At 34.1% G+C, this 26,707-nt stretch overlaps 2 protein-coding genes across 3 annotated transcripts in view; one reads left to right on the plus strand and one right to left on the minus strand.

The window, feature by feature from the left end:
* The window catches only part of LOC123712964 (tripartite motif-containing protein 2-like), a 38,115-nt gene extending 19,074 nt beyond the window's left edge, over nucleotides 1-19,041 (plus strand). The window contains exons 1-9 of one of the 2 annotated variants that reach the window (XM_045666384.1): nucleotides 8,078-8,251; nucleotides 11,123-11,247; nucleotides 12,038-12,309; nucleotides 13,907-14,026; nucleotides 14,887-15,093; nucleotides 15,642-15,856; nucleotides 16,624-16,850; nucleotides 17,514-17,680; nucleotides 18,234-19,041. In XM_045666384.1, the coding sequence (XP_045522340.1) occupies nucleotides 8,097-8,251; nucleotides 11,123-11,247; nucleotides 12,038-12,309; nucleotides 13,907-14,026; nucleotides 14,887-15,093; nucleotides 15,642-15,856; nucleotides 16,624-16,850; nucleotides 17,514-17,680; nucleotides 18,234-18,710 (1,965 nt within the window). In that variant the 5' untranslated portion in view covers nucleotides 8,078-8,096 and the 3' untranslated portion in view covers nucleotides 18,711-19,041. Of the gene's footprint in view, nucleotides 1-8,077; nucleotides 8,252-11,122; nucleotides 11,248-12,037; nucleotides 12,310-13,906; nucleotides 14,027-14,886; nucleotides 15,094-15,641; nucleotides 15,857-16,623; nucleotides 16,851-17,513; nucleotides 17,681-18,233 lie in introns of those variants that run through there. The other variant, XM_045666385.1, reaches the window with a different exon arrangement.
* A 4,289-nt stretch (nucleotides 19,042-23,330) lies between these two features.
* LOC123712970 (ras-related protein Rab-43) lies at nucleotides 23,331-26,666 on the minus strand. The gene is made up of 4 exons (XM_045666393.1): nucleotides 26,116-26,666; nucleotides 25,850-25,934; nucleotides 24,914-25,170; nucleotides 23,331-24,580 (listed from the first exon to the last, which is right to left on the minus strand). The coding sequence occupies exons 1-4, from the start codon at nucleotides 26,323-26,325 to the stop codon at nucleotides 24,482-24,484; spliced, it is 651 nt and encodes a 216-aa protein (XP_045522349.1). The 5' UTR covers nucleotides 26,326-26,666; the 3' UTR covers nucleotides 23,331-24,481.
* Between the last annotated feature and the right edge of the window lie 41 nt (nucleotides 26,667-26,707).

The following is a 26,707-nucleotide window of genomic DNA, read 5'->3' on the forward strand; positions in this document are numbered from 1 at the left end:
GTTTGATAAATTCCTTTGAAAAAGATCAGCTTACTGAATTCGTGATCATTGTTTTTTTCTAATAGGCAAGGAAGTAGGTGATTAAACTTCCGCAAGATTTTTTCGGTCTAAGGTATACCGGTTTGCCTACGGTGTTTTTCATCACAATATGAGCAAGTTTTAACTGAGAGAAACTCCATTGGTGCACAGCGTCGAACCTATAACCTTGAATTCTCCTCTTGGCCGGGGCCAGAGAAGCATGTATAACCAACGTCAAAACTCTGTTCAAGTCAATATGGTAGCAACATAACGATGTGGGATACGAAAATATCTTCGGTTGTACGAACGATTTCCAATCCGAACTTGTATGGATATACGTTCTATTATATTAGGCGCATTTTAGAAACCTGTGCTAAAAAATATATAATGCATAGTACAATGTCAACCAATTGTAACCAATCAATGTCGTAAAAAATACTTAAGTATATTGCGGCATGATACATCAGAGGTCCTGAATTATTAAGTTTACTAAGCTACAAAATCTTCTATTAAAAAAATTACATATAAAATCTTAGTCTACGTTAGCTATTGGTATTTATTTGTGGTCTGCAATATGGTCCCCTTTTGAGGCCTCCTCTTGAACTTTCCAATTGGATCTGTTATTAGCTTGTTCTTGCTATTCTTATCGCCGAAGCATCCCGCTGGAGGGAAACTCTAGAACAAGGAAACGTGAGAAGACCACAAAAGCGATGGGCTTGTCGCATCCAACTAGCTTAATTAGCCGTTTAATCAATGGCTTATCGTCTTAGCCGTAGCGTTTGTTACAACATTTAATAAACTGGCTGGCTAATGCTTAGGCCATTGGCAAGACCATGATGATGACCAACCGTGACTATGAAACTGAAATATCTGACAAAAGATTTTTTTTATTTAATATATCTATTTGAAATGTAACATATTAGTGTTTTTACACTTACTCTCAGTGTCACTACACACTTCCATACTATTTTTAATAAAACATTGGAAATTATCATAAAATTTGTTGTTTGCCGACGCTATATTAACAGTTTGGTGTAGGGCAACTAAATAACAGGATAGGCAAGTAATGTAACGTCATCTATCCAAGTCATTTGCCTAGCAGTTTGATCAAATGGCTAAACATCATTCAGGCCGCTAGTTGAACGGCGTTGAACTTATTGAATTAATTATGCAATCATATAATAAAATACCGTCTAAAATTCGTAATTAGCGTGTTTAACCAATTCAAAAGGGCATTAAAGATACAAATTAGATTGGGACTAGTAGACTAAAATTAGGACGGGTCTAATGGCGAGGTGTCACTCGTTCGTATATATAAATGTTTCATGTAAAAAAAAATCCAAAAGAAACATCCGCAAAACTACAGGAATGCCTGGCCTAAGTATGATTATGGTTAAAGTGTGGGATACGGCCAAGCCCAGCGATCAGTTCATGTGACGTTCACATTTAGAAGAGAAGAGTGCTCATCGGTGACTCTGTAAGGAAGTGTCTTGCGAAAACGGAATACAGCCAAATACTTGGGCATGCACCTGGACACACGCTTAACATGGCAAGACCATATAAAAGCCGAGATATGGTCCGCATGTTAATAATAAGCTTCGTAACATGAATTAGCTACTAGGTAGAAAAGCCGTACTCAGTCTGGAGAACAAACTTCGATTTTTTAAATTGACAAAAGACCAATATTGTTCTATGGGATCTGTCTGGAGCAAGCCGCTCTAATATCGAAATCCTACTGCGGCTATAAAACAAAACACTGCGAAATATAAGTGGTATGCAGTGTACATATTTGTGAATTACTACTGTCAAAGAAGAGATTTAAACAAAACTTCAGCAACACGTCAATTCTCAAGCTGCTGGCCTCTTGGAAATGGCGAACTGCGTGTTTCGGCTGGCAAGGGCAACACTTGCCGCAGTTTGATTTGAGTTTGCGAGTTACGGAAGGAAAACAAATGATTGGATTTGCATTCCCTTATTGCCAAAATCATATCGTAATATCTGATAAAAGAGTCTAAGAGTCGGATGGGTACAAAAAAATAACATTTTTGAATAATGAGAAATAAAGTTCTTTAAACATTATGTAATTACTTGAAAAGAATTGGTTACTACAACTGTGGTCTTACAATCAATTTTAATGTTATCTTAAAAGTTAACAGCTTCGATTAACTTTAAATGTACATGTAGAGAAAGTTCAAGGAAATAAAATAAACTGGAAAATCTAGAACCTAATGGGAACTACCCAGTTATAAATACGAGGAATATCTAATTTGTTCTAAATTCATAATATTAAGGAGGAGTCACTGGGTTACAATAATAATTAATCGTATTAATTATAATAAATAATCAAGACCAAATTCGAAAATGAATTAGTTTTTCCAAAAACATTATAGTTTTCGTATCAAATGAGGCATAAGTCACAACCTGTTCTGAGCAGTAAACCTATGGTTCGAGTTCGACGCCCGGGCGGTTCCCAAAGGTGTACATTTAAATTAACTACATGTTTCCAAATAAAGGGTGTAGAGATGAGAAAAACATGCCAAGAATTCGCCACGTATTCTCCTCCTTCTCGTCCGTTCTACGTCCTTGTTTTGAGAACTGGCAGTAAATGTATAATTAGAAGCATTTGATTACATTGTGTCACCTTAATGAATAAATGATTTTTAATTTGAATTTAGTCACCAAGTTCTTGATTATCTGCCTCTGGTAGCTTGTTTTCGATCGTCATCCCTATTGAATTTTAGCTCAAAGGCCATAAAGGCATATCGGAGCCCATCAGCCTTGCCAATCATCTACGTCTTAGATAGAATGCTTAGAACGGCCTTTAAAAGACGAACGAACTTTAGAAGGCATTAATCGTTTGTTAATCTTTTGTCCTATACAGTGTAGCAGAGTACTCGGAATCCAAGAGAAAACCAAATGATATGATATCGGCAGTCGGCAACACAAAATATCAGATGATCCTCCTACCCGTTTGTCCCTTCTACAAATAGGTGGTTAACCTACATGCCTTAATATTAACTCACCGATGAAGTCATGTCCCATGAGATAACGGGAATTGTTGCAGCGGCCGTTGGTAAAAAAACAAATTACCAGTTGGCAAATTACCAAAAAAAGTTTATTGAAAGTTCGCGTTAGTGCCAAGTCGTATTTATATTTTGGAAATAAATACAAGTCTACATTACTACGGAGAATTCTTATGGTGTAAGAATTTATGAAAACGGTTCAATAGTTTAACTTAAAGTTAAAGTTATTACATTGTATGAAAATTCAGCAAGTATGCTACATCATTACATTGAAAAGGCGTGGTCAATGTTCATTGTTACCGCCACTGTTAACTTGCAGCTGAGTACTTGGACTAAACTTGATTTAAATGCGTTATGAATGGTGGCCTTAGGAGACACTCGATAATTTGATGGCAAGGTCCGTCTAACCTCGTTTATCTATTTCCCTATCTTCACTTATATAATAACCTCCTCCTTCGGTTAGTTAAGTCAGTTACTTACGCATTGACTAAAAAAAATAAAAAATCAACTAGGATAACTCGTCTTACAGAAATAACTTTGTAAAAGTCAAGATCCGTTAAAACAGCGTAAATGAAACGCACGTAATTCAAAATTTAAATATGGAAACTCAAACAAGTGCCACCCATGCACTAAGTAGTATAAATAATGCATTTTACTGCAGTATTGTTGTGGTAATTAACTATTTAGCCCACATGCCCACTTCGGGGTGAAAACATCGAGATTTGTATGCACTTTTGACAAGGGCACGTCATGTTTATACACGCTCATTTCCTGTTTTAGAAATACGTGAATTTTAAACACGCCATAAACATAACTCTATTGTTTTTGGAACAACAAATTTTTCATACTTTCTCGTTTGCAAAAAGCATTCGTAGTTTGAATTTCGAATCACGTCTTGCGAGATGAAACTAGCCGATATAATGTATATACGTTATTTTGATTCTAGGAATCGGGAGTGATTTGCACGCACAAAATTGTTGGATATTGACCTCTTAAAGTGAAATATACGTATGACTAAAAATTAAAAGAAAAATTAGAAGACGGCTGGAATCTTTAGTCATACACTACTACATACGATATCAATATCCAACGCTTTTGATTCGAATTGATTCGAAACGACCTAACTAATAAATCTAAAAACCTTTATAAATTGTGTATATATACAAAAGCAATAAATAAATCAGTGGCGCTACAATCTTCTTAGGTCTGGGCCTGAGATTTATGTATCTGTTTCATGATCATTTGCCAATCTAATAGGCAAGTAGGTGATCATCCTCCTGTGCCTAACACACGCCGTCGTACGTCGCACTTTTTTAGGTCTAAGGCATGCTGTTTTCCGATGGTCTCCTTCATGTTGCGAATGTTAAATGCGCACATAGAAAAAAGTTTATTGGTGCACAGCCGGGGGGAACGCACCTACGACCTCAATCGTACGCTGAAGCCACTAGGCCAACACTTCTCAAAAACTAATATAATTAATATATTGCCATAAAGACAAGTATTGTATTTATACCGTAGTAATCCCATAATAGACAAGAAAACGACAATTGTCTTGGCACAATACAACTATTAGGTTTACACGCATAGAATATAAATACGCAGCCGTAATACAGATAAAATCATAAACAAATATTTATTACTCAAACGCAAGGTAATGTTGTAATTGTTTTATGTATGTGTATTGTATTCGATATGAATAAAATGTAGGGAAATAAACCAGATGTATATAACCTTATTTATGAACAATAGACAAGTTTTCATGACAATAGTCTATGTCTTTGACCACCTCAGTAAGATTGTCTATAAGGTCCGTGTCATATAACGTAAATTCAACTTGAACCTAGTTTCAAGAGCTGCAACATTTCTTTATGTAGAAATTTGACATTTTTGGCAGCGGGCAAGAATTAGAATGTGGTTATTGTGAAAGTGTCAAAATCATTATCATCAATATGGCATATGCCAATGACAGTGCTTAAATAATATGCCTTATTTATTTATTTAAGTTAACCACATCATACAAAATTCTATATCTACAGTATATATTATAACATAATTTAAAAAATTAAATTACAATAAAAATTATAGAAAATTAAATAAATATATATATTTTTTATTATATATCAAAAAGAAATAATGCTTGAAATAATATGGGAAGATTGGAAGATCTTAGAGTAAGCCTATGTCCAAGGACAAGCTGTATAAAAGAAATTAACCGGCTTGCCGATTAATTATTAGTGTCTATTTTTTATTATTTATTAGTGTCAATTTATTAGTACTTCACATGTTTTTGTACTAGTATAAATACTTACAGCTACAAAGGCTTTTAATATTATTATAATTATTACTATATAAGAACGTAACACCCGCTAGAGCTCCGACTGTACAGTGACAACATATTAAATTTTCTAATTAGCTGATAGTATTCAAATCCTTTTCGGGGAATAGGATTTGATTACTTTCAATGCGTTGCAAATGGATCGCAAATAATGGATTCTATATAATGCTACCGTATTGAATATGACTGCGCACTTGAGCGGTCTTTTTCTACATCTGTTACGACGAATAAAGGCCACAGAAATATGGCTAATGACGGAAAAGTAAACTCCTAAACTTTCCAATTACGAAAAAACAGTCACAGAATGTCTGCCTGACCGGGGCTAAAGAACCCTTACCACTAAATGGTGCCTATGTGAGTACTTTAAGTTGAAAGTGTATCTACTTACCTTTACACGGTTTTATCCCTTATATTGCGTTTCCTGCGTCTCGTTAGACTAATTGACATAAATCTAGAACACAGATATAATCTTGTGATGTGTGGGACGTAATTAGTCGCAGTAAAATTATAAATGTCTCAGGGTTCACACCACAAGTGGGACGGAAAATAAAAATAAAATTTGGTTTTTTTTATTATTTTATTATACAAAATAAGCTACCATGATAGATTAGGTACTCCAATGCGGTTATTATTTACATTACATTGATTTAGAGCGATTTTAAATATTAAATTAAAACAAATTTAAAAAGTTTGATCCTTGCAGTGTACAATTCATTCTGGCAGTATTTCCTCGCTGTATTGTAAATACTTATTGGTTGAAGAAAGCTCAAGCTCTAGCGTCACCGGTACTATCTACCTTAATAAGCGCCTATACACTTAAACCCCAAGGCTTAAGAGTCTTTACTCACAGGTAACTGTATCAAATTCGTTGAATAAAGTACCCTCTCTACTGTAAAACTGTAGAAAACTCATGATTCTATACAATTTACATTAAGCCTAGATCCCAACCAACAAACGAAACCAAATATAACTTATAACTGTAATACCAAAATGATATTGAATACTTTTTGGACCAAAGACTCGTGGGGTTCAAGTGTACAGGCGCTAATTAAGATGGTAGATAGTACTGGTGACCAGTGGTACTTACATAAACGAATAAGTTTATAATACCACAGAGACCAAACATTTTAAATTTATTTTAATATTATATATTAATTATTATTGCTAAATAGTTTAAGAATATTGTAAATACTATTTATTTATGTGTTGGAAATTATATTTTGGTCCTACATTCAACAATAGAGCGGAGTTAGCATACCGACCAACTTCACAGTATTTCTTAAGTACACGTATCTCGAAACAACCGCTGCCCATTTACAAATGTATAAGATTTATACTTTTATTTTTGTAAACCGTTATGACGTTTCGAAAATGATAACCTCAAAATAAGCACACTTTCCCTCTACATTAAAAACCTAAATTTTGTAAAAAATATATGGATGGTCGTTAAACTTCGTAATACAAAAATGGAACGTTTTTGAAAGAAATAAATAAAAATGTGTTTATTTATTATATGCACGCATTTACAACAATGCATTACAATGTGTACGATTTGGGAACCCTTAGAAGTAGACAATACCGGGATTCCCAGCTCTTCTATTACAAAATTAATAGTTATTTCCATAACAATTGTTTTTGTTTCAATAAAAAAAAAATTACGTGATAACTTCTTATAAATCAATGAACATCGGCTGCACGCACAAAAACATGACTCATTGTCACGTTCCGCCTGAGCCGAGCGCGCAAACGAGAGCGCGGAACCAGCGATAGAGAGGCACGATCAGCCTAAGTGTATGTGACGCATTTATCTCTGAAATCATATAGTAATTTTTTCATTTAAATATCTATATGATTTGCTTAAGTGGCAGACTTTTTTACCATCAGCAACATACGAATTTCATTGGTCCCAACTTTAATTCCTGTATCAATACGAAACACTAGTAGAAAACATATTTTAATTAATGAGTGTTAAAATAATAATTTTAAGTTAAATCCTTGTTTGTATTATTTTACATGGATTTAACACTTGTGGAATAATTACTATCAACATAAAATCAAGATAAAACAACTATCTAGCGATGGCGCCGTTTACAAGTACAAGTAGACTAGCGTTATGACCTGGTTTTAACTGCATCTTGGATTCTAGGCGACACATATTTCTAGTTGTGTACTAAACACAATCGACCCTTTGATTCGTTTACCGTACAGATGCCGGCAATCTTCTTGAGAATTAAACATGGGAGTGGGGAAAAGTTTGCGCATCGTACACAGCGCGGGACACAAACGTGAACTGTTTTACCAATCACGCAATCGACACGTCACTCTCCCGCTCCCCCCGCCCAGTGATACCTAAAAATCCCTGCGCAGGCAACGACATTAATTGTTCAAGATGTTTGCCGGTATCTATAGACAGTATTTATTATGGAATATAAGATACAGCCTGTATCACTTATTTCTCGTCATTAATTTGTATCCGTAGATATCCATATAGCTTATGATAAGCACCCTTGAGAAACTTTAAAAAAGAATTAATAAATTGTCTTTAAAATTGAATCATTTCAACGAATACTTTGAAACTATAAAAAATAATAAACAAAATAGAAACATTATAATACCCTAAAGCATCTTATCTAATCGATTTTAATCGAAAAATCGCTGCAAGGCGATACCGCCTGATAATCGATAAGAAATATCATTTCGCAATTAGTGTTCAAGAAGTTATGTCGGAAAAATTAAAGAAAAAGCCGGGCTTGTTCAGCACCAAGCGATGGAATAGTCAAAAGAATGATCATCCCATATCAGCGCCGATGCAAAGCAGTCCGATTTTGTCACCACCAGTACCCTCCAGGTCCACATCGATTGATAAGACAACGAAGTAAGTTCTGATTCCATATTATTCCATTAAAACCGAGTAAATTTCAAGAGTTCGTACGCATATTTCCAAATAGGAGTCAAGAGAAGAGTGTAACCTAAAACCGCAAACGCCAAGCTGGTGAGATGTTCATGGGCAGCGATCTAAGTAACCCTTACTAAGCCCTGTTCCCATAAATTATACTCTTAAAGCCTAAAAATGAGGTACATATCCAAAGTACCTGTTTTAAAGATGTATCGGTGAATAGAACATTGGTTCCTACCATACACAGGGAGGCAATTTCAAATTGAAACGATTTTAGTTTTCCATTATATTCTAGAAAATTTACTGTGTTTCAGTAATTTGGGAAAAACCTATCACTTGTGTAAGTGTAAGATTCAAGGTTGTAATTTTAAAAAAAAAGGTTGGAGTCTCTGGTTAGACCCTTTACAACTTACCCTGTGTTACAACTTATTCAATTCAAATAAGAATTCCGATGGTTTTAGTATAACTAACCTACATTACTAGTGATAAATTACTAGCTTATAAATGTCGTAAATCGGGAAATGGCAACACCAGTCCTCTCTCAAATTCTTAACGAAATATGTGAATGAAATAGGGCCCGGTACCACAGGCGTACGATAAAGAAATTTATAAATAAAAATATTAAATCACTATTTAACTATTCAACATTAACACTGTTCAATTGTACTAATTTAGTAAAAACAATATGAAATGTTTTTCGTAAGGCGTTTAAGATTGTCAGAATCGAAGTAGATTAGAAATGCTTCGAGTCGCGTTAACGCTGAGTTTGACTCTGAGTCGAAAGAGACGAAAAAGAGTGTAGACTAAGAGCGTTTCTTAAGGCAATTTCTGCCGCGCACCACCAGTGGAAACAGCTGGCCACTGAAGTATTTCCGAACCAATTCGACTTAGGGTCCTTCAAGAGCGTACAATTCTTAAAAGGCCGGCAGCGTGCTTTCGAGCCTTCTGGCAGTGTAAGTGTCCATAAGCGTCGGTATCACTTATCATCAGATGAGCCTCCTGCCCGTTTGCCTGTCGTATCAAATAGTCCAACTAAGCGTCGTTAATCTAACTCCAGACATTTGGAACATAATTAAGTGAAATTGGAAGTTGAGGGATAGAACATGTTTTTTTTTATTTTTCCCTTTTTCCCGAAAGGTAGGCGTGTCCACGGATCTCCACTTGCTTGATATACCTCTCTCGTTACATCCACCTTTATGATATTCATGCTCGGCGGTTTTGGGTACTTTAAACCTGCCCCTTCCTTTGGTCCAGGTACGTACGACAAGGCTAACAGCTCATTCATCCGTACTACATGGACCTAAGCATTCCCTTTCGTATACTTATCATTACGCTAACTTTTAACCCACACTGCCCTTATAAAATCTAATTGTGACATATTATCTATAGTAAATCATATGATCTATGTTAGTTAAATAAAAGTTAATAAGTTCTAAAATCTATGTCTTTAAAGAGTAAAAGTGTATTTGAAATGTAAAACAATAGAATGAAAGTAAACGTCAAATCGAAAGATAATTGTGTACTTTCATACGTCAATGTGTGATTATGCATTTTCCCAATTAATCGATTGAGGGCTGCCACTATCTGAAAAATATTTATTACCACAGCGTATGCAAACTACCAACCGTTACAGTGCTAAAAATAATTTGGGTATTTTTTTATTAAACATCTCAATATTCTTAATGTATCAATTAAGGGAAATTATAGATTATAGAATTGTAGAAAACAATAATGCACAACTATTAAAATTATTATAGATTTTTTAGTTCTATATTTCTATTACGCTCACGCTCATATGTATAATATTTTTTTCTCTTTAATCGCCAGCTCATGTCCGAGCGTCGTGGTCATCAAGAAAGCACCTGGAGCAGACTATCTTTCCACCTGTTTTTTCCAGTTTATGACAGTATATAGTTGAGGACGATGAGTCCTACTCAGTTAGATGATGGGCCACATTATCTTATGCTTAAGTGTTACCAACCACGATCAGTTTCTCCAAGTTCTCATCGCATCAGCGCATTGTATATAATAATAGCCGAAATTAGATACAGTTGGCTGTCGGCATATTGTGTAATATTTAAACGTTTCTAAATTAATAAAATATACAACAATAAGTCAATCTAACAAAACAGCCCTGATAAGTTTGCCAAGTAATTCACAAAGAATACAATGGAATAAAAAATTAACAGGGAAAGTCATAAAGAAACGGCGCCTACATTACGCGAAAATCTCCATGCATTTGCCAAGAACCTTTATAAATGCATTTCACTTAGTTAACATTCAGAAAATGTCGCGAATCGAATACATAATAGGCTGTAAAGACATGCCCAGTAACTAAATACTTTTATTTATGTGGTACACTAACATTAATGTAACAATATGTATGTACGCTTTTAGATACTTAAGAACAGTTTTACTGATACTAATTCCTTTTTTAAATATTTTGAACTCTCATGGTCAACGAATGACACTGACTTTAATGATATAATTGTTTTTTTAAATAGAGTAAATAGATTTTACGAATTACGAAGATAAAACAAATTAAAAAACAACAACAAATCGTTTTAAATAATAATTCCTTATTTATAAATGTCAACGAGTGACACAGACTTTAATAATATAGATAGATTTATTTGAATTACGAAGATAAAACAAATGGAAATCCATAAGAAATAAATTCGTGTATGACTTTACTGTTTTCGCGTGTTTTATTACATTATATTAATGTTGTTAAAATTCATGACGTGCATGATTCATTTTTATAACACTATATCCTCTAGTATTATTATATTCAAAATGCGTCATAATCTAGGAGCTCTAGAAGTTATTTTATGATTCGATTATTTTCAGACTTCCAGCTAATGGCATAAACGATCTAGTACAATGTGCTCTCTGCCTAGAACTGCTGAACACGCCGAAAATGTTACCTTGCCAACATACTTTCTGCTTAGCCTGCCTCAAAGTCTATGTAGCCGGTAAGCAGTATTACATAATATTTGTTTTTATAGAACAGGGAGCAAACTCGCAGGAGGCTCACCAGTTGTTACGTGATACCGCTGCCATTTGGACATTCAATGCTAGAGGGCTCGCAAGTGTTGTGTTCTATAAGGAAATATGGATAATTATTTTAGTTATTTCTAATGGTATTTTTTTTTACTTTAGCTACTTTTATATAAGTTTTTTGTACTTGAAACTAACAAGTCAAAAACATAATGTATAACTGATCGAAAGGAAGTAATTTAATGATAACAGTGAAGCAATATATTTTATTATAAATCGATAAAGAATGGCATGGATAAATTTAGCTTTACTATTAAGATTATTATTATTGCTTCCGGTTTAGGTTAAGGGATAAATAAATATATAAGTTGTATAATATGTAACTTAAGAGTTGTTCAATCTCCTCACAGATAAATAATGTACCAATGTATGAAAAAAGTTGGCGCCATAAATAAATTTAGTCACAGATTATTGACACCACAAAAGATGCGTGGCAAATGTTGGAAACTCTTTGGTCATATATATTTTTTTAATTTGCAATTTAATGTCGATTTGTAACATCGCGCGTTTAAGTTCTAACGATGTTAGTAACAATATGCAATTTGGATATTGTATCTTAAATAGTCAAAGAATCATTTTGTCGTTCTGAACTCTGGGTTAATATAGGATACGTCGAACGATGTTTTTGTTTCTTCTAACGAAAAAGTATGTAACACACTTCATAATAAAGAAGGAATACAACTGTAATAATACGCAAATTTCCAGATCTCGCCGTCGTCAGCTGCCCCCTCTGTCATACCAGAATTCAGACTGGCCCCAATTTCGTTGAAAGTCTCCCTTCAAATCTATACATTGATACCCTATTGCATATGGTGGGTATAAAGGCCGAGAAGACGTCCAGTTCGACACCTCCAACTACTCCAGCAATCGCATCTGGATATCAAAATGTAGATCTGTTTGCAGCAGGAATGAGATGCACTAGTTGCAAAACCGTCTGCGATAATTCAGATACGTCATTCTGTGAACATTGCAAGTTGGTGCGTATATATATAATCTGTGGAACTTATAAAAAGCTAATAATATTGTCTGTGGTTAAGGCGAATTCAATATAATATGAAAATTATAATTGCTTATTATATATATAAAGTAGAACAGTGTTTATATGCTTAAGCGTTGGTTAAGGGGTCATGCGCTCAGATCAGGGCGCCCTGGTTTTTGTTTTTATTTATTAATAATTCTAGTCTCTGTGAAATTATAAGTTAGTGATTCAAATAGGAAATTTTTTAACAAATCTTAAATTACAAATAATATTTTTAGATTTTTTTATAAATATTTATTTATATTAAAAAAACAAGTGCCGTACTGCTTAAGTGCGTTTTGGCCCCGTGGGTACAAAGGTACCCACTGCAAACAATATGCAATATTTTTGATATAAAAAAATTGTGAAATTTAATAAAATTCAATCATCATTTTCGAATCCCTGAGATCAATCAACTTGGTATCGCAAATACCCTTGGCATTCGCCGTTCCACATATTCCCTATGTACAAAGAAACTGAGTTTTTGGAAAGCACTTGGGTTGCTCACCACCCCCTGCAAGACTTTATGCAGATAGTAGGCCAACTGTAACTCCCGTCATTGTCGTCTTTTTTCTAAATAAAACATACTTATTTAAAAATTTATCTGAAATCTGGATTTTCTAACAAGACTATTAATGTAAAGCAGTGTTAGCCCAGTGGCTTCAGCGTGTGCGCATTTAACATGCGCTCGAACGGTGAAGGAAAACATCATGAAGAAACCGGCTTGCCTTAGACCCAAAAAGTCGACGGTTTGTGTTAGGCACAGGAGACTGATCACCTACTTGCCTATTAGATTTCCAAATGATTATGAAAGAGATACACTGATTCGTTTTTGATGTGAAACATCTATAGCCGCACGTAAAACCGATTTCTGGCGTGGCGACGCATGCCGTGGCGACGTGTCGCCACACCGTACACACTACTGCATATAGACTGTATATATATACCATCGTATATATTGTTACAATAATAATTATTATTGTAACAATTAACAAACAAATTTATTGTGAAACATTCATTATTGATACTTATAATTTACGATTTTAGTAATATATTGAAATAACTAGCTAAGATTCTTGAGTTTACTAATATATTGAAGCCAATTAAAATTTACTAATGTTATGTCCAATACTTTTGTAACATACTTCAGTTACCATCGACCAATTTTATTGTCACAGTAATACCGTTCTCAGAGGCAACGTCGAATATAACTATTACCGAAGTCACTGATTAAACGAATTAAGTAGTCACGATTTGAAATAAATTCGTATTTTTTTGTATTTAATGAAAATAAATGTTTATTCAATATATATTCATCGATATCTGGAAAAAAATCGTAATATTTTATTTTATCATTATGACATATTTAGTTCCTATCACAATATGTTCTTTTCTGCATATTACTTTTACAAAATAATGTCGATGTTTCACATCTGCCAGGCGTCCCGTGACGGCTCACATTTTTTTTCTTTTAGTCTCAACTTATAAATTATTTAACAGTTAACCATAATCTGGAAGTTCCACGGCTGTTTATTCCAATTTTGTTTTTTTTTCAGAATTTCTGTTTTGTATGTTGGTCACAACATTTAGAGGATTTACGTATTCAAGTGGGATCCATATTGAAGCAGCTCGAAACGGCAGAAAGTCGATTGACCCACAAAATCGAACACTATAAGGTAAATATGCACTAATTTGTATTTTTTGTAAGTATGATGTATATATATATGATGATTTTAATAGATTTTAATTAAAATTCCGGAACACCTCAACAGTACGGCAACCTTTTTATGGCGAGTTAGTGATCAGCCTTTTGCTATTTCAATACGAAACTATAACCATTTCGTCGCAAATAAGTCCTAGATCATATATTGGTTCTTCTACACACATAGCTAAAATAATTTTCACAGTGGTGGATTTACAAATTCTCAAGGTATAGTGTGAAGTTAGCACTTGCGTCTACAATCCAAGAATTTCGTTGAAATTGCACGTAATATTTGGGTTTGATTTTTGAGCACAAAATTATACACAAACCATGCAGTTCGCAGCCTCCAACCAGTAGTAGGGTTGACATGTATGGGTTAATAAGAGGAAGGGAGATAAAGGAAATAGATTTTCTGCAATCTCTCTCTTTTCACTCATACAAAGTGTCTATTACTGGTTGGTGGGCGAACTAGCTGTTTTACTCTAGAACATGGAAGTTTGCTACTCCGAATTACAATGACTGATACACTGATGCACACAACAGTTCTATCAGCAAAACATCAAAAAAAAGCCATGCAGAAATCGGTTCCCAAATGCCGCCCCAAAAATATGCCACCCTAGGCTGGAGAGCCTACTCAACCTGCTGGTAATTCCTCCACTGAATTTTCATACTTTATATATTACTATTAACATACCAGCACTATCGGGTTAGAGAAACATATGTAAAAATAGAAGAAGATTGTTATAACTGTTTCTTACAGGAACACGTATAAATGCCACCTGTAAACCTACTAGTAAGGATTCAGTTTAAGTGAGTGTAAGAATTTTCTTATAGGATCGCTGCGAACACATCGCTGAACAAATAGACCTGGCTGCAGAGGAGAAGATAAACGCCATTTTGGAAGCTAAACATGTTCTTCAAGAAGAGCTAACAGGTTTGCAGAAGTCAAGTGACATGTCTGCTCTAGCTTTGCAGTCTTCGTTGGACGAGGCAAAGCAAGTTGCTAATAAAGCGTTTGAGAACACAGATGATATTAACAAGGTAACTTTCTTGTCGTGACCTACTCAATGGAAATTAAGGTTTTTGTAGTCTGTCCTGTCAAAACACTAATATTAAACAGAGATTTTATTAGATTGTTGAGATAAAAAATACTTATTATTTTCAATGAAAGGATTTAGCTTTTTTACTTTTACCCATACTCTATATATTCCGATATTAACGAAATTTTCTACACGTGGAACGAAAACTGATAATTGAAGTCGTGATCCGCTATCGTTATTGGCAAAATATAAATATACAACCCTGTCCTAACTGGTGACCCTAAATCGACAAGAATGCATAATTAATGAAAAAAAAATTGACACACGAAACAAAATAAACCAAACTAAATTAATTAGGAAAAATAAAATTACATAATACAAAATAAATACTAACAACTGTAAAGAAATCCGTTAACAATAGTAAGGTAGACTGAAACAAAAAACAAAAGGATGTCGACATTCACAGAAATTTGAACAAAAAATATCGTTAGACACATTTCGTTTAAACCTATTTTTTAACGTTAAGCTTTTATGTATAATTTTTAACAGGTCGAAACTTTTGTACATCTCCACCAAAACACTCTACAATTGCTGTCGGATGTCTCGAAATGGGATGCTGAGACCTTCATATTCGATAAAGAGAATTTCAGAATCGAATCCGATGTATCCACGCCTTGCGATGCGGAATCAGACGATCCTTTGCCAGAAGCGGGTAAACAGAATAACCCTTTGGAGAGCGACACTAGCCTCATGCTGCATTATAAGTATGTTAACTTACCCTGTATTTAAAGCAAGGTAAATTTGTACATCTATGGACCGAAAGCCAGTTTTCGTTTTGTCAAAATTTTCAAATGTCAGTTGTTGTTTTGCGCGGGAAAACCTTAATATTTATTTGCGTGAAAAATGTATACATGTTTGAAACTGGCATAAAGTTGAAACTATTGCCATTATATAAAAAAAATGTAATGTTAATAATGCAACATTACATCTCCGATCTATATGTATGTAATATAGTTGGGATATGATAATTTAATTCCTCCAAACTTAATAATTTTACTTACTTTGGTTTAAAAGTTCAGTAGTAGTGTATGTATTTCAATAGTGACTTGATATTAGTTAAATTTATTTTAAATTACTCTAAAATTAAGTTTTCTTCTATTGTTATTGATAAAGAAAGTAAGGTGAAAATAACGAATATAATGGCTTGTAACAATACTTCCAAAGAATCTCATCCTGAACCTTGGGGTCAGGGTTGACGCTTATACCCTTACAATGGTACCTACTAATCTACTTTTTTTTCCTGTAGTCGGAATAGTTTACAAATTCGACTGAAGACAATCTACAATAACCAAATTTAGACGTTGCAAGATCCAATGGTTGATAATAAAACGCAAAACAAAACATTTCGTTCGATCGTGATTGTGATGACATATCATGTCTTGTGTAAAAGCGTATTAGCCTAAATATGCTAACATAATTAAACGGAGCGAACATTCATTCTGTTTTACATTCTCACCCGTATATTCACCAGGTCCAGAAACTTTGTGCCCCATTACATGTGGCGCAAGACAGCACGGCCGTGTGGTGTCGGCCTCAGTCCTTGGAACAACAATCTATACATTTGTGACATGGACAGTCACAGTGTAATAGTCGTCGAGAGGACACAGGCCAAAATTGTAATGAGACTATCCTGTGAGCAAATGCTGTGTCCAGTCCAAATTGCCTTTATGAAGAGTTTGGGCGAAGTTTATATTACAGGTAATCATAATTTTATACCTCTACTTTACACTCGTTCTTTACAAGGTTAATATGGTTTGTAGCACACACTAAGAGTTCCCTGAGGTCGCTGTAGGTCTGAGATCTAAATTAGGACTGATCTGGCAATTGATACGTAGCTTTCTGCCCTGCCAACAATGGTTATTTCATCATCATTCATATTTTTTTTTAAATTATCAATCAGTGGCGCTACAACCTTTTTAGGTCTGGGCCTTAGATTTCTGAATCTGTTTCATGATCATTTATAGGCAAGTGGGTGATTAGACTCCTGTGCGTGACACACGCCGTCGACTTTTTAGGTCTAAGGCAAGTCGGTTTCCTCACAATGTTTTTTCCTTCACCGTTCGAGCGAATGTTGAATGCGCACATAGAAAGAAAGTACATTGGTGCACAGCAGGGAATCGAACCAACGACCTCAGGGATGAGAGTCACACGCTGAAACCGCTAGGCCAATACTGCTGTATGGTTATTTCTATTTGTGCCAATAACAATGAAAAAAGAATACCTTGGAATACTTGGCATATCGAATAATGTCTCTCCGAGCACAGAAGTATAATTCATCTGTCAGACTAGATGTCAGATGGTTGTCGCTGCTGTGGAAATATTGTAGGTCTAAATCCTATATTTCTTTCTTATAAATTTTAGACAAATGGAAGCATTGTATCCACGTGTTTTCTAAGGACGGGGAATATATAACATCTATAGGACAAAAAGGAAGTCGCGCTGGTATGTTCCGTTCTCCAGAAGGAATCGCCACAGATAACGCAAATCATCATATTTACGTCGTAGACACTGGCAATGATAGGGTTCAGGTAAAATTATATTATTCATTAAATATATGAAAACTCTCTAATTAAAGTCAAAAGAATATAGATTCATCAGACGAGATTCCAATGTTTTTGACAGATCAAACGTTTTTCGTTTTTCTGTACGACTCGGGTTCTGAATTTTAGAATTATATTTGAACGTTTAGTTTTAATATGACACTCACGACAATATTTTCTGAATGGTCTTTTTCATTCTTTAGTTTGTTTTCCTAACACTGTCAATTCAAAGACAAGTACTAACAAAGAGTGAGATTCAGTGTCAAGACTTGGCACGGACTATAAATATTGTAAACCAAAATTCATTAAATTTTTGACGTATAGATGACGTATAGATGACGTATAGATAGACATATCACACATCCATATTTGTGTCTATTATGGGCTCATATTTATCGCAATAATTTGGCTCTTCGACTGAGACAATCTGAAATGATTTGATAAGATTTTCACTGACTTTTGTCTCTGACCGTCGCCGAACACTATACTAATATTTTATTTATTAAATACATTAAGTTAACACATTTGCTTTTGGTTTTAGGTCCTAGAACCAAACGGTAAATGCGTAGACCAATACGGTGTAGGCGTCCGATCCCAACCCAAAAACACATCCAGCATTTGGGAGATGAAGGAGACAATGTGCACCGAATTTAACGCTCCAACAGCGGTAGCGGTCACAAACGACCGGGTCATCGTGCTCGACAGTGGAAATCGACGGGTCAAGATCTACAACAAACACGATAAGAGCAAAATCGTCGAATTCGGGTCAATGGGTCAAAGAAAAGGTCAATTTCGACAGCCAGAAGTTCTAGCTGTCGACCCAATGGGGTATATCCTAGTCGGCGATTCGGGCAATTGCAGGGTTCAAATTTTTAAGCCAAATGGGCAGTTGGTTAGGGTTTTCGGGCGACTTGGCTCCGAGCCGGGTAAATTTAGCTGGATTTCGGGTATACATGTTACCAAACAGTTAGATGTGATTGTTAGCGATACTAAAAATCACTGCGTTAATTTCTTTTAATCATAACAGCGTAAATGAGGTATCAAGTGTTTAATTAATCTTTGAACAGTGGATAAATGTATAGTTCCGTAGTCCTCGACAATTTACCCTCTACCCATTCGATATGTATGTACCCACTAAAACACTTAGGGTAACGGTAACTAGATATAGCACGAATTACGATCCATAAGTCAAAATCCAAGATTTTAAAGAGTGACTTAGCCCGGTCTCTTTACAGACTCTTACCCTTGGGTATATATGTGTTAAAAAGGATTTAAGGATAAAATAAAATAACATAAGTTCAACTGCATATATTGTTAAAGAAAATAGAATCATTAAATTATAAAAAAACATGAGTTGTTTTACTTAAAGTAAATAAAATATCACAAAGATTCAACGAATCACAGATTATCTCTTATTATGAGAAAATACTGTTCCACATTCGAAATATTTAGAACAACCCGCTTAATACGATCATTTACAAGTAAAAATCTATATGGCCTTTTTGTTCAGCAATGTGATTTTTTTATCCCTATAAAATCGTATTTAGCGAGTATTTTATAATCTGTAAACTGCATAAGAAACAAATTGCGCTTGTTGCTTTATAATAAGACAATAGAAAATCACAAATTGAAAATCGCTTCAAACATTGCATCTAGTACTACGCTGTATTGGTTACGATATTTGGAACGAACACAGAGCATATTGTTACCAAAATTAAAAAAAGCCTTTTTCAGTTTCGTTTATTTTTATACATCGTTATGTCTATCTATTATTTTACGTCAATAATGTGACAAACATAATCGTGTTGTGTCTATTTTTAAACAAAAACGGATTGTTGGATACAAAATGGGATCTCCAATTACGGCTTACGATGACACCTACAAACGTCCTCATATAATCTAGTGTATAAATATAAAAACTGTAATATTTCACAGTCTACACTATACTTTTAAATGTTTGTGTAATATTTACTTAGTGTTAATAATCGTGCACATTTGCCTCAATTTGTCACGTTTTGACGTCCTCCTCATAGTACAAAATTTCTTCTGAACAGCGAAGCGAGGACACAAAAAATCTACTGCTTTATTTTCAAATTAAACATACTATGTAAATTGACGGCTATATTACGATGTTCGTAACACTCTCAGTTTAGTTTTATTTTTAATAGTTTTCTCATTATCAATGGCTGTATAGTACCTTGTGGGTTAAGAGGCCTCGGCAAGTATGTTTGCCATAGCAAAACTCGCGTTTCTTGAGTCCACTTTCGAACACACATGCACGGTCAAGTCTACCGGTTTTTCTCTTGCCAACAGGTTGTGAGTTCAGCAAGAACCTAAACATTCTAGAATGATATCGTTAAGTCTTGATTTTTTTTTTCATTTTTGATCTAGCACGCTTCGACCGCGATACACAGACTTAATTTCGTTCATAATATTAATTATTATACACGGATTAAAACCATACATAGCACTAATACAAAGTATAAATTATAATTTTAACCTAAACTAAGTATGTTTATGAGATTAGTGACATGTTTTTAATTTTTTTTTTTGTAGGCAATTTATATAAGTTAATATGGCGTATCTCAGTCTCGACTAGGTGGTTTAGTTAAGCCAGCAAGCTTACCGCGTAATTCCAACCATTATTTTTTGCACTACATCATTTCAGATATTGAAGGATCGAAATTGTTTGTAGTTAGGTGACGTCATTAGAGTTCTATTAGGAAATTCTATATCGTGCTGAAATCATTAATAGAATTGCGTGGTAAGCTGGCTATTACTAATTTGCTAAGTTGTGGATGTATTATAAATATTGTGACAGAAAAACATGAATAAATCAGAACAAATTATGTACCAAATCATTATATAAAGCAAGATACAGCTTTGTTTTGATTTCCTTCATGAGCAAAAATATCTACATACTTTAATAACATTCGATGTTTAAAAATAGCTTAGAAAATAATGTGTTGTAATACAATTAATTATTATGACTTGCCACCATAGATAATATTAATATCATGGCAACTTTATATTAAAAGTTTAATATTAGTACATTCATGTGGTTTGAAAAATAATGGGTACCTGAAAAGTTTTACGGGAAATTTGATTAATTTATAGAGTTTGATAGGGAACAAATCATTAACGTGCTTTATTAATACATAAATGGTACGGTTCAATTGCAAACAACTGTTTTTATCGTAAAACGTCGATCGATATTGCCAATAACTTTGTGGCGCCATTTTCAAATATGGCGGCGGGGGCGGAATAAATGAGAGTTGGCAATATTGAGAAATCACTAAATTCTGAAAGAGCACATCAAAATCTACATTTATAAAATTACTAATTATCAAAAAACTCTTGAAAAACTTACAAGGTAAAACCAAATTACTGCATTATATTTGGTAAATAAAACTAGAATAGAATAGAAAAAATAGAATCTTCCTTAATAAACATTGGCTATGAGGCAGAATTTATTAAAATTAGAACTTATTATAACTCAGGGATCATGTAACCATTAATGTAAAAAAAAAATTATTTCATGGTCTGTGCCGTCGGCTTGACCTCACAGGATAACGACCTTTAATTACCGTCTGGCTTATTCTTTAAAGCTTTAGGGCCACCCACTCATACAGCTCACTTTTATGGACCTTATTGATCCATCCGGGTAAACTCAGTTTGTTTACGAAAAACTAAGTCTAAATTACGACTATTGTTTGCATTATTTTGAAACTAACTTCTTTCGTTTGTTTTTAGCAATGCCTTTAACAGATATGTGCACACTTGATTCGCTACTAGAGTGGGAAGCAGATTACCGCAGTAACAAAATAGTTTTAAGCAGAATTATTCAAGTCATAAAAAATCTCCTAACAGAGGGATGGAAAGAACGGAAGGTTAGAATAATTAATCAAGAAGAATTACTTGGCAGAGAATCAGATTCAGAATATATAGAGACGGATTCTTAATAAAATCAGGTTGGCAATCCCGACTGTGGAGTTAGCAAGAGCCTTTTATGCAGACTGCTCATCTCTAAATGAAAAAGTGTATCGTAACATAAAACTAAGACTGGCACTAGCTGCTAGAATACGTGGCTCAGCTATCCAGAATAAATTGGTTATAGCCTCCCTAACAGATATGAAACCTCTTCTTATAAGTAGACAAGAAGCCGATAGTTGTCGCAAGCTGATATTTCAGATGACGAGGTCTACGAAAACATCCTCTGGAAAAACCAACAAGCCAAGTAGCTTGGTTAAATTAGAGCAAAGCCAGCTTAAACTAGAAAATATAAGCTCAGATTCCTAAAGCGATTTCGTATTGGAGCCATCCGAAGATGAAGATCCGAAGGATCCGATCCCTCAACCCTCGACGTCTTCTACAAAACCTTGGGAACCACCTGCAGTTCTTCCAAATAATGAGTTTGAGTGGACTCCGACTACAAAACAGCTGGACCATTTGATTCCAGCTGCTAAACCCCAAAAAGCCGCGCAAGGTACTGAATGTCAACAGTTAGGGGATATAACTTTTAATCAAATTCGCTATGCATGAAGTTCAGAAGAAACTCCATGCCAGCCCAGTCTTCGGTCCTCGTAAAATAAACCCCATTCTTACTACGTATGGATCTACTCTAAACCAAGAGAACTTAGTTAGAATGGACTACACTTTGGGGACAATCACGCATGGTTTGTTATTGTTACAACGCGAGTCATTGGCTAACACCTTTAAAGGAACTGGCCAACAAACACCCAACTGCGAAACAGGATTTAAAAAATGTCCTGTCATCAGAATCTTCTCTAAAATCCATTTCTGAAGATCTTCTCCAATAGACTTGTAGAAGAAGAGCGGAAATTATTGAGCAAATACGAAATGATTTCCTCCCAAAGAACGGATATCAAGCAAGTCTTATGAGTGCGATTCCACCATCAAATAGTCACATTTTCTACGAAACACAACTTTTAGATTTAATGAAAGAACGCTCCTAGCAATCATTTTTTCGCAAGCCTATTAGGAGCCTTTGCAACCCAAAAACTATAATTATTCCACCCAAACTCAAATAAATCAACACATAAAAGTATCTTACAATAAGTTCCGCACGTCCAACAATACCGGTGAATAGAATGAAGCCTTCAAATGCTCATTTATTAGAAAAACAAGGGCCATGGAAAATCTTCTTTTGGAAACAAATCATCAAATGACCAGGTCCCAAAAAGACATAAGGAAAGACTGATAGTTTCAGCGGTGGCGACTGCTACAATTTGTAAATGTATGGGAAAACCATGCCCCTGGCCCTGGATGAAAAAATCCCCCATTAACGTGCAAAGATACTCATATATTACGAGACAAAAAATTTAGACTCAGAAATTCAAAATTTGATACAACAGAGGATTTTAGAATCTTCAACATCTCCAAATGGTTTCCACGATGTTTCAAGTTCCAAAAACCAAAAACAATATAAATCCGATAATAAATTTGAAAAACCTAAACACTAATATCTGGTTATCCTATGTGTTAGTAAATATTTGAAACAGTTAGTATGTATCAGGAACCCTCTCCGGTAAAGGCCTCTTCTAAGGCTAGCCATCTTTCTCTATCCCGAGCTATTTGTATCCATTGAGGACCCGCGATTTTTTTGATGTCATCATCCCATCGAGCGTAAGGTCTGCCTCTGTACCGTTTGCCTGGTGGGCCTCTCCATGAAGTTACTGTTTTCGTCCATCTGTGATCTGTAAGGCGCGCTACATGATCCACACGCTTCCACATCATTTTATTGGCGTTGCTTAGAGCATCAATTGCTTTAATTGCTTTGATAAAAATAAATATATCCCAAGAATATTTTACATGCAGAATAAGAAAATATATTTCTTTTCATATATGGTTTCTATTATTTAATGAAAAACAAGAACATACTACCGCTTTAGGCACAATACTATCATAATTCGTATTTTCACAGTACGTTAGCCTGTGTCATCAGAAGCCAAAGACTTCTCACAGGTCAAGCCGACGGCACAGACCATGAAATATAGTTATAGCTATTTTAGTTATAAACACAAAAAATATTTTGTTGATTAGTCTAGAAACATTACAACCTTCGAAAAAGATTTTTTTTCTATTCATGGTTTTAATATGATTATCTGTAAATAATATCATTTCTTTTATAATTAAGGAGGTCAGTTTTAACCCTATATTTAAGAACAAGTCATAACAGTAAGGTCCTATTGCCATATAAAAAAAACAGCAAGTTCTATATCCATTCATGCGTTATGAAGAAAATTCGGCAAGAATAATGCAAAGATTATATTTCCGACAAAAAGTCATTTTACGTGACACACGATTTAATTTATTTAACGCGTTTTTCGAATTTACCTAATCTCTTTTTTGGTACTAATTAGATTAGTTTATGGCTTCTCCGGTCAAACTAAAAGCAACTAATACTAATATGCCACTAATGCTAGAGCTGTATAACTTTATTTTATAGATTTGGCATGTATTTGTGACAAGTTAACAGATCTTCGTCGCCAAGATTACTATTAATAAAAAACTAAAGATTTTGTTCGCACCAATCTCGGGAATTACTGGTTCCAATTACGAATTACTTTATTTTTGATACTGCATAGAGCCAGGCTATATAACATCAGGTGACAGGTTTCTTTGACACGGGATTCAGTATTAATATAATATATAAAATTGTCTGGTTAACAATTTCAATATCAAACCTACAACGGTTTGAAAAACTCGGACATCATTTTACATAGAAATTAACACAATTTAAATATTCTTCATATATACAAATATTAACTAAGAACGGCACGGTTGACACCGACTCACAGAATGACTTTCTCCGAGTACAACAGCATCAGTGTCAGCAGGTGGGCCTTCGCTGCTATCATGTTGACGCTGAAAACGTCAAGTCTTATCTTAATATTTCCTGTCTGTTTATCAAGGCAATAAATATGAGTGTATCATGTTATGACAAACTTATAAATAGAAATTATATTTTTTCAGTATAATAAAAGGTTCTTAGACATACTTTAAACTTTAAATAGTTATTCATTAGTATAGTATACTAAGTTTAAATGCCGATTTAGCTTACACTGTTAATAAATAATTTCATACCTAATACACATTTTTATTTTTATATAAATGTTGTACATATTGAAGAACAAGTTTTAAGATGACTAAAAATTAAATCAAAATTTAATCTTGAAATTATACTATTGAATTAATTACCTTCAACTCTGTAGCTAAGCTTCGGAAAGTGTCTTCAACATTAGTATTGTCCTTAGCAGAGGTCTCCATTACAAACATAATCTCTGGAACATAACGGCAGAAAGACTTAGGCTCTTCAGCTTCAACCTCACGTTGATCTGCCAGATCACACTTATTTCCAATTAAAGACACTATGACATTTGATGATGTATACCTTCTAACTTCTTCTATCCATTTCTTTAGAGATAAAAATGTTGATCTCTTTGTAATGTCATACACTGAAATATATACCATAATTCATTAGCCTGGGAATCATTGACATAGTAATAAATTGAATCTAAAAAAAAATACTATAAAAAAGGTTGTTGATGACCTATTTGATTCAAAATAAATCAATGTACAGAATTACTTGCAACGGGTTCTACCCCACCGCTATAAAGAAAATGGTATTCAATGGACCTAGTAAAAGTCTAAGTGCGGAAGCTGATTCTACCAACCGACCATTGGTATAAATTGTACTTATATGACAAGTATTAAAATATCTTGTATGATTTTTGTTATATTGGAATATGTTCAGATTTTCAAATGAATTTTAAAAAATCTAATATTTATTTGTTTGGTACAAATAAATATATGATTTAAATAAATGCAAAGAATAAAGCAAGTGCTGTGACCTTGCTAAATTGAGCAAGAGAAATATATTAAAGTTTCTTGTAAATTCAGTTGAACAATAACATTTTTTTGTTTACACAGGTGTATTGTTATTCATACTAACAGTAAACTCATCAAACAGATGCAGAGGAAATTCAAACTAAGTTACTCAAAAGCTGTATGTTATCAAATCTAGATCTATTATCTACTACTTGAGAGCAATAAATTGATTTTAAAAAGAAGGGTATAGGTAGAGGATATATGTCTTTTGCAACCACATTGATTCTGTAGGTGGGAGTAACATACCTATTATTACTCCATTGGCTGAACGATAATAACTCTGAGTAATAGTCCTAAATCTTTCCTGTCCTGCTGTATCCCATATTTGCAGCTAAAAATATTCTATATTAAAACTCTGTAATAATAGAAAGAAATCTACTATTGTTCATAATATTTAATGTGCCATCACGTATAATTTCATTAGGGACATCTTTGATTTAAATACGTAGTCTTATTGGATTAGAAATTTAATCATTTTAGATATTTGTCAACAATAGAATAATTTCTCTTACCTTGACCTTCTTTCCATCAACTAATAAAGTTTTCATCGAGAAATCTACGCCTATTGTATTTCCATGTCGTTCTATGAAGTTTCCGGATTTTAAACGTTGTACAATACATGTCTTCCCTGTTCCGCAGTCACCAATAAGAACTATTTTAAATAAATAATCAAACTGATCGTCTGGTACACTCATTAAAGTATTTGGATTCCGGTTGCTCATGTTTTTATTTATAAAAAATATATAACGAAATTATAAATTGAACACAATGCATAGAACAATAAAGACCTATCTTTGGAGCTAGAATTAGGGTTCCTGCTATTAAAAATTCTAATATAATTTAGGACTAAAAAATATATATTAATTGTATGACCGATTGACCAAGAAACTAAAACGGAAGAAATCGAATCGACTTGCCTAAGAGAAGCACTGACTGAAGGAAGGAGTGAGGAAGCCGTCTCCAAAATTGACAATTGACAAATATATACTATAAAATTTTTATAGTCTCTAGAACGCGTTAAGTTTGACTTTTATGATTTCAAGTCTGTTAAAAAATCGAAAGTCTCTACCAAATACCAATAACCAAATAAACCAAAAACGATTC

The sequence above is a fragment of the Pieris brassicae genome, chromosome 8 (genome assembly GCF_905147105.1).
Source record: "Pieris brassicae chromosome 8, ilPieBrab1.1, whole genome shotgun sequence".
In the NCBI taxonomy this organism is placed as follows: Eukaryota; Metazoa; Arthropoda; class Insecta; order Lepidoptera; family Pieridae; genus Pieris; species Pieris brassicae.